Raw genomic sequence first — 9701 nt, 5'->3', positions numbered from 1 at the left:
AGATCGAAGATAATTAATTTTTTTTATAAAGATGTGAGAAGAAGCCAAGAAGACGCTGCCACCACTATCGACTGGACGTTAGTCAAGGCTGATGAGAGGCAAAAAAGGAAAGGAAAGTCGTCTTCAAGGGGTACTGTCCCCCATCTCAGCCATCTATCAGAAAGAGACGCTCAAAATATAGCAGCAATGCCCTTGGATCAACAAGAACAAGTAGTGAAATTTATCCAAGAAACAGGAATGTCCCTTTCTGAATGTCTAGGGCAAAGTGAGCTGCCAACTGCACAACCAGTTGAACCGAAATAGACCTTTAAGTTAGGCAAGTCTCTAGTAAGGCCTGAGTTGGTACGGAAGCTATCAACAAAGATGTACAAATTTCATGAATGGTACATGAAGCAGTCCGCCATTGACAGGAAAATGTTCGGCCTTAAGGTAAAACCGATAGATTTTTTCGGTGAAGGTGAGAAAGTCCAATGGCTGGAATTCAAAGATATATACGAAGTGTACCATCATGATGCCCTTGATGTCTCTCTCATCAGCGCCTGGGCTCTGTAAGTGTTTGTTTATCTATATGTAAATTTTGGCTCATATTATTATTTTTTTTGCGTGTGTCGTCCTACTAACTTCATCTTCCATTTCATATAGGATATAATTCATACGTGCCGACGAGAAGCGTACTTCCATGTTGGCTTCATGGATCCACCCCTAGTTAACCAACACCAGATACGGGATTTTCCAGAGCAAACGTTGATGGAAGTATACAATTTCCTGGACAAACTAAATTACAAGGAATGCATACTACTTCCATACAACTTCAAGTAAATGTGTGTATACCGTCTATTTTCGTTTTCTTTTTCCTTACCTAATTAATGTTAGTTAGCTCTAATATGAACATTTACGTATGCAGTTTCCACTAGATCCTCCTAATAATTGAGCCTGATAGAAGCCACATCACTATCTTCGATTCGTTGAGGAAACCACCGAAAGAGTACCAAGACATTCAAGACATGCTAGACCTCTAATAATTCTAGACCTTTATCTCTATGCAAAAGTTTGTTTCCTAAATTTTCACCTAACACTATATCATTTATTATTTTAATCCATAGCGTATGGGGACAATTCATCAGGAAATACAAAGGTCCATTTATTGAAAAACTTATATGAACACAGACCTCCCGGTACGTATGAAGTTTGCACATTTTGTACATTCTATAGCACGAATATATCATAATGTGTTTTCCCCACTGAAGTGCTTAAGACAAGAACCCGGGAATAATCTATATGGCTACTACATCTATGAGCACATGCATAGTTTTGTGGGACCCAAGGGACTAAAGATGCCGCCGCACAACTTTAAAGTACGTAAAATAAAACTATTAATAGATTTTCTAGCTCTTTATATGTAATTATTCGTGTAACATTCACATATTTTCAAACTACAGATGCATATAATTCAACAAAGACTCTTGGAGAAGGAAAGAATAGGGGCAATATGTGAAGGTCTCATGGGATCCCCGGTGGACGAGGTGGTAAATCCACAAGGAGAATTTTATTATGATGGATGAAAATTAGACGCACCATGCAACACCATGACGAGAAGATCCAAGGAATGACTGAGGCAAATTTTTGTATATATATACTAATTATATAAATACTATACTAACATTTGTATAGTATGCTAAGAATTGTATATATACTAAGAATTGTATATATAGTAATTGTATAAATAAATACTAGTTTGATTTCATTATAAAAAAAGTCTTAACTACTAAAGAGTAACTAAAGGGTACGTGATGCATGAAATTATAGGCGCCGTTACAGGCACCACGTAGGCAGGCGCTTTCCTGCATGCCCTTTAGTTACGCTGTCCCGCGTCTGGTGTGGTAGTTCCTTTAGTCCCCGTTGGTTTTACCAACTGAGACTAAAGGGTGTCTTTAGTCCCGTTGAGCGACCCGGGACTAAAGACCCCCTTTCATCTCGATTCCCCTACCAACCGGGTCTAAAGGTGAGTTTTGCACCAATACCTCCAATATCATATTTGGAACATGATCACATGGAAAGGAGAATAGAACCTGTACCATAGAGGCAGATGAAGCACCTAGCGCATCTTATTCCAAAAGAGTGTCCTTCTGGTTTTTCATTGGCTACACGCGACCTTGCAGGCAAAACTCTCACCCTTTCTTCTTTCTTTACACGATCCTGTAGATCTCTGGCTGCTACTTCTTTATTGAAAAATAAGAACTTTATTATCATAGGACAAAATAATATAGCTGTGAAGCATAAATGGGCAGATCTTGATACAAGGGAATCTCTCGTTCAATGTAATATAACTTATCAGGAGCTGCCTCCAGTACTAGGGATGCCTGGACGCACATGCTATTCTTTAGTTTATGGTTCAGAAATGTTCAAAAGGTCCAAGCTCGTGTTGCGCACATCACTACAAACAATCCGACCTTTTTATTGCCAATTTGCGATCTGTGACGATCAAAACAGTCCCAAACAGAGTCAAGTCATACCCCTCCTCGTGCCTGACCGTCGATCGAGCCAAAGGCGTACGTGAATCTAGAGGAAAACTGCTTTGATTAATTGACTTGACTCGTCGCTGGCGCAGGTAGTAGCTCCTAGCCACTCCTCTGGTGCCCGGTGTTTCCTTTGGAAAACAACGACGGGGCGCGTGTGATCTGCCTTATATCAGCAGCTGCCAGTGGGGCGTGGTTTCTTGCTCACAGCCACAGCCACATCTCGCGGGCACAGCACAGCCCAGCGCATCGACGACGAGCGAGGGCAGCAACTGCGCAGGAGCAGGATGGTCGGACGCACGGAGGACGGCGCTGCCGGGAGCGGGGAGACGGTGTGCGTGACCGGCGCCGGCGGGTACATCGCCTCGTGGCTCGTCAAGCTCCTCCTCGCCCGCGGATACACCGTCCACGGCACCGTCCGCGACCTGGGTAACCTAACTCCCTGATGCTCTGAATACTTATAACGTTTGCTGCCATATTTGCTTGCAGTAGACAGCTTTGCAGCTCGAGAAGAAACGACAGAGACAGCTTGAGAGTTGCTGGTCTTATTTTGTGTATTTCTGTTTCAGGTGAGAAGAAGACCGCCCATTTGAGGCAGTTGGAGAAGGCATCTGAAAACCTGAAGCTTTTCAAGGCCGATCTCCTTGCCTATGACGCCATGGCAGCTGCAATCGTCGGATGCCAAGGTGTTTTCCATGTTGCCACTCCAGTTCCTTCAGGGAAAATAACCGATCCAGAGGTAACTTTGCTGTGGGATATTATATTTGTAATAAACTTTTAGTTATTATAGGTGGAGTACATGGGATCTAAATATAATTTTTTTCACGCCTCCTAATCAACTGAAAATCTTGGATAGTTAGTCCATGCCGACAACGAGGGTTAGGATTGTTTTTTTTTCTAGGAGGAATTGTTATCGGGCATGGAAGGGAGATGGATGAAGAAAAAAAAATTGTGATTGAACTATATATAACATCACCCATATAATTCTTAAAGAGATATGAATGGGTAAATCCTAGAGAGGGCAATAGTACCTACGAATATATCACCATCAGATGACAGCTAGCGATCATGTGAAGATAGCGACATCCTACTGGACAAAAAGAAGGTTGTGTTGTTCATCCTCATGTGTGTTTTTATCTCAAAAACAACTGCATGCAAGAATTCAAGAACTATGCGCACGCATTAATCCGATGTTGAAAACCAAAAATGTTCATTGTCCGACAACGATAGATGTCCATTCCAACTTGCCATAGCTTTCTGCTCCTCTTTTTTCATATTTTCTTCTCCACATATATCACGCCGTGCACAACTTTTCAGCGAGAAATGTTGGGTCCTGCTGTTAATGGCACCACAAACGTACTCAAGGCTGCCTCGGCTGCGAATGTGCGTCGAGTGGTCGTTGTTTCATCCATGGTGGCTGTTGAGATCGACCCGAAAGATTGGCCCAAGGACAAGATCAAAGATGAAGGTTGCTGGTCAGACAAAGAAGCCTGCAGGAATAACGAGGTAACTAGCTAGCACCGTAAACTAGCAGCAGTGATGGAAGCAAGGAACGCCTAAACAACTCATGACCTGATTTTAAAATGCCAACTTGATCAGTCAATATCTAGCAAATTTGAATTCGTCACATCGCCGCGTGTGACTACAGGATTGGTACTCTGTTGCCAAGATCACTTCGGAACAGGCTGCGCTTGAGTATGGGAAGCAAACCGGGCTTGATGTTGTCACGGTCAACCCAGCCGTGGTCTTTGGTCCCCTTCTGCAATCAACGCTTAACACAAGCTGCCAGTTCCTCGTCTACTTCCTGAAAGGTTTCACTCATCACACATGACCTAAATATATGTTGGATTCCTTTTTCTTTAACTAATAAAAAGGAGATCCAGTAGTTGCAGTTTATTGTACTATTGATTTCAGTTGATCATCTTATGCTCACAACTCAGTTACCTTTCCTAGAGTGATAATTACAGCTACACAATCTTTTATCTTCATGCAGGAGGCCCTGATCAAATGAGGAACAAGCTTTGGCACATCGTTGACGTCCGGGACACGGCCGATGCTCTTTTGCTGGTCTATGAGGCACCTGAAGCCTCCGGTAGGCACATTTGCGCACCTCATTTCATCAGTGCCCGTGACCTGCTGGACTTACTGAAGAGCATGTACACTGAATACCCTTTCATGAGCAAGTAAGCTTTCTCTTACGTGACAATTCTCTCTTGTCCTTTCGTTCTTTTGTATACTGATAAAAGAACCTATTTTTGACGTAAATACTGATAAAGAACCTAGCAAAGTTTAACTTTGACACGATCTGAAATTGGCAGGGAGAGCATCTGTGACATGGATCACCCAGCTCCAATGACGTCTGACAAGCTGAAGAAGCTGGGGTGGAAGGTCAGATCGTTGAAGGAAACTATCGCTGATACAATTGAGTTCTGCAAGAAGGCTGGATTTCTTGAGGACGTGGCGGGGAATCCCTGCCGTTTCCCTGATATTTACAACAAAATCTAGCTTAGCAAAGAATCCAGGACCAGAGGAAGCACATGTATGGGCATCAGTATGGCAACTATTTAGCTTAGCTGCTTGATGCTGATTGTTTAGCAGCAAAAATAATGGTCTTGCCTCAGAAACGCCAATAAAGCCCCCTTCTCTTTTTTCAATATGTTTTTATGTATTCTGATTTAAACTATGAGAAGTGCCTCAGTGTTATCCTATCTGTATCGTGGCTAACTGGTGATGGACATAAACCTAAAAGAAGTAAGTCAAGGTAGGACCAACAAGATCCTCAAACAGAAATCATTTTACTATTATTGTTGCTACTATTACTACTGCATCTTTTGTTGCTACTATTACTACTGCATCTTTTTTTTTGCTGTTTTTATCTCTAATCTATCCTAGCTTGCTTGGAACTAGAAGGCTTTGTTGTACAGTATGTTATTTGCATGTGTCCTATTGTTCTTGTTTTATCTTACTATTACTAACTAGAGAGATTTCACATTTATCCTGATGAGATGCAAATAGATAAATTTTGGAAATTCTCACAAAAATCATAGACATCTGGACATCAATCTAGTAGACTCTAAACATCATATAGCTAAGATCATGGAGAAAAAATTATGAATAATCTCACTGGTACGGGTCATCCGGCCAGACATTTATAATTGAGAGCTAAACTTTTTCAAAAAAATATTCGTGGTATACTTATATTTGAATCTCTAACAAAATAACTCTTATTGGAAAAAACGTACCACTCGATAATGGAGAGATAAATTACACAATTCACGCTGCATATACTTCGTTATTGACCTCTTGATTAAGACAACCTTATCATGCTATCATCAACAGCAAAGTTAATTGAAATTAAGGTATTTGGTATACAAAGTTGCCTTACTTTTATCTGACGCTCACTCGAACCAAGCAAACCACAAACCAGCAGGGCCTTCATACAAATAAGCATATACATTTTCAGTGCGAAAAATGGTAATCAAGCAAATGGCTGACGTTTAAATTTTTTAGCTATGTTCAGTAAGCAAGCTGAGAAAAAGAAACAATAGATACGAACTTTCATCATGACAGCAAGCACACTTGAAAGAAGCTGTCCGCCCTCTCATGCTAGCAGAATCAAACAGGTTGACAAAATCACCAATTGGCAATGACGATGCCAGTTCCATATACTAGCCTATCAACCCCTGCTCCGGCTTAATGCTTTTAAAAGTTATTGTATTTGAAAATTATTTAGAAATTAAACTTCTAATTAATAGTTAAGATTGTTTACCTATTACTCTCTCATTTTTTTAATCCTTCGACATAATACTCATATAGATGTCTACTTATATTTTTCTAGTTGTGATTGATTTTTAATTAATAATTACTCTACATCTTTCATCCAAATCCACACTTTTTCATTTTATATCGCACCTCCATATATTATGTTTAGCATAAAAATCAATATTTTTCATCACTTCCTCACATACATGTGTAAATGGTCGATATGGTGTCACTCATCATGTGTGTATACCATAAGTTAGTATTTGTATATTAACAATGACATAATAGGTAATTTAGAATCATCTATTATCTTACTTTGGTACATTTATGTATGATGCACACGAAGATAATTAGATTACGATTTACGTGCTTACTTTAGATTATTTTTAATAACAACATACGTGAGTAACTTAGATATAAATTTAGAATAACATTTTAAGTTATGCTTTATAATGATATGCATAAGTAAATTAGATTGGAAGAGCTCGGCAATTTATATAAAGGTTTAGTGTTTATTTTAGAATATTTTCATAATGAAAGTGGTGAGTAACTTTTTAAAAATATAACAGACCAATGACTATGATTATTAGAGTTTACTGGATTGATGTTTGATGTTTCTAATTGTGAGAATTTTAGGATTTGTCCTTTTTTCTAACGTGTCTCATAGAACTTAGTCTCCAATAGGAAAAAAATTGAGGCCGCATTGCTACAAAACTATTACCTTGATCTACCTCTCATTTGTTAAATATTCGAACACAATAGTTATATAACTATAGATACATACTTATTATCTTTATACGATTGTGATAGATTTTAGTTAGTAATTACATTACCTTGATCTACCTCTTATTTGTTAAATATTCGAACACAATAGTTATATAGATATATACTTATTATCTTTATTCGATTGTGATAGATTTTAGTTAGTAATTATTCTATAATATTTTCATCCACATTTACAATCTTTAAGTTTTCACGTTGCATCGCAGTTATGCGCTTCAATTTTTTTAATAATGGATCCTAAGTTTGAGCCATACTTTTAACATAGAAATCAATATTCTCGTCACTTGCTCCATATCTTTATAAATTATGATACACATCATGCATATGTACCTTAATAATTATATCATATACTAATATTTGATTTAGAACCATATATTGGTCTATATTTCTAATTAAGATGATTTGGATTAAAATTTAGGTTACCTCATATTATTTTTAATAATAACACGTGTGGGTAATATAGATGTACATTTATGGGTTACTTTAAGATATTTTTATTTAAGTATTAGTGGTGGATAAGTTTGTTACAAATTTAAAAGGTAATTTTAAATTATTTTTATAATAACATAAGTGAGTAATTTTGATAACGGACCTTGCTAAAGTACACCTCTTACCTAAGACCTGAATTAAGACCTGAATTAAATCTGGACCCTTGATTATTAAGAAAAACCAATTAGAAAATAGAAAAAAACTACTAACCCACTTCTTTCCAACTACCGGTGACATACATGCATGCATCCATCTAGTCTTTATCTCTTTAAAGTCCTATCAGCATGCGTGCATAGCATCATAAACATTTTAATTTTTTTCCATAATTTTTTTCTCTACTACCGTGCAACGGCATATAGGTCCCATGTCTGCCATGTCTCATAGTATGATTTTTATTCATCACGTCTGCACATGTATGCTATTTCTGATGTTGCTAACAATTTAATCTCATGTCAAAGCAATTTTTTGCTACAATGTTACGTACGATACAATTGTCACGTCCCCTAAAAATTTGACCTGCCACATCTCATTTGAAATATGTTGCATATAACGCAATTATTACTTACCTAAAGAAATAATCTATTAGATGTCAAAAGATATATTTACGTATGTACATTGCAACTCACATACAACAATTAGTATATTTTTTAAAAAAAATAGATTAAGTACATATGTGCATATGTCACGTAATGGAATTAGATTTGCATACATATTTCTTGAAGTTTTTGTATACATCATGTTAGGGTAGTTAGATTAGAGGTTACTCACATGCAACCATTAGTATATTTTTTTAGAAAAAATAGACCATGTATGTACGTGCATCTGTCACGTAAGAAATTAGATTTACGTACATCTGTTTTGAATTTTTTGTACACATCATGTTAGGGTAAGTTAGATTAGAAGTTACTTTAGTTTATTTTATATAATGGCATGGTGGGTAATTTAGAGGCAGATTTAGGGGTTACTTTAGGCTATTTTCATAATGACATAGGTGGGTAATTTTTTTAGAAAACATAATAGATCCAATAGCTATGATTCGAGTCTACAAATTGATGGCTAGATGTTTTGCTTTTTTGTGAGAATTTCTAGAATTTCTCTCTTTTTCTAGAGTGTCTACCTATGATTCTAGGTGGCTTTACCTGGAAGCTTCAAAAACAGTCTTCAATTAGTAATAGTAAGATACAATACAGGTGCAGGGCCGGCCCTGGGGGGCGGCTGCCCTGGGCCCCAAATCCTAGGGGCCCCACCCCAGGTGTCAAGTAGCAGGAGGTACTCAAGTGCTTTTGGCCTTTGGGCCGGCCTAAAGCTAAAGGGCAACGCAATTAGCAGCTAATAGGTGGCAGGCTACCGTACCAATTAGTAGTTGGAGTTCTAATTGGAGTTCGGACGATAGGTGCGCCGTGCGCAGCAGATCGCACACGATTAGGTAGGTAGTAGATTGCGTCCTAGCCTCCTGGTACCGCAGCGCCGCCACCGCACGCGGCACGCCGCACTACCGTAGCGCCGGCTAGGGACGCCACCGCACGTGTGCTGCGCGCCTGCGCCCGCTCTCCCAGCGCATGCACGCGCGATCCTTGTCGTGACTCGTGCCGTCGTGCGCGTGTTCTTCTTGTTCGACTGCATCAGCACACAGGTACACTGCTTGATTACCAATTCCCCAATTCTCCATATCATTAATTATTAATTCACAAGTTATTTAATCTCAACTGATTTATAACTATTGTATATTTATAATAATTTCAGCACTGTGGGAATTGGGATATCATGTCGTCTAGAAAATATGAATCAGGCTGCGAGAAAATGAAAAGGAAAAGACGTGTGGATGAGTTGATAGAATCACACAGAGGAGCTATGGATAAATTTTGCAAGAGTTATCATGGCTCTAAGAGTAATACAGGGGCCTCGACGAACCCAGATGAGTTGGCAATAGTTGTTGCGGATGAACCAACTAATGGGAATCAGGAAGAAAATGTTAACATCAACGTCGATGATAACAATGTAAGTGACTCTCAGACCACAATAAATGCATCAGGTGCACATGCACAGTCTGCTAGTGTTGATGAGGAACCAATTTACACTTCAGATATTTATGATCCAAGAAATTAGGATAATCTTGATAATAAAGCAAGAGACATATAACTCGAGAAAGGG

At 38.6% G+C, this 9701-nt stretch overlaps 1 protein-coding gene across 1 annotated transcript; it reads left to right on the top strand.

Moving 5' to 3' along the window:
* The first annotated feature begins 2652 nt into the window (after window positions 1–2652).
* Window positions 2653–5335, top strand: LOC101773587 (cinnamoyl-CoA reductase 1). Its single transcript, XM_004957158.4, has 6 exons — window positions 2653–2945; window positions 3086–3255; window positions 3834–4022; window positions 4165–4327; window positions 4510–4699; window positions 4835–5335. The coding sequence occupies exons 1-6, from the start codon at window positions 2804–2806 to the stop codon at window positions 5019–5021; spliced, it is 1041 nt and encodes a 346-aa protein (XP_004957215.1). The 5' UTR covers window positions 2653–2803; the 3' UTR covers window positions 5022–5335.
* Window positions 5336–9701: the final 4366 nt, after the last annotated feature.

The sequence above is a fragment of the Setaria italica genome, chromosome II (genome assembly GCF_000263155.2).
Source record: "Setaria italica strain Yugu1 chromosome II, Setaria_italica_v2.0, whole genome shotgun sequence".
Taxonomy (NCBI): Eukaryota; Viridiplantae; Streptophyta; class Magnoliopsida; order Poales; family Poaceae; genus Setaria; species Setaria italica.
Note: the sequence above shows the minus strand (reverse complement) of the source record. Positions and strands in the feature narration are given on the sequence as shown.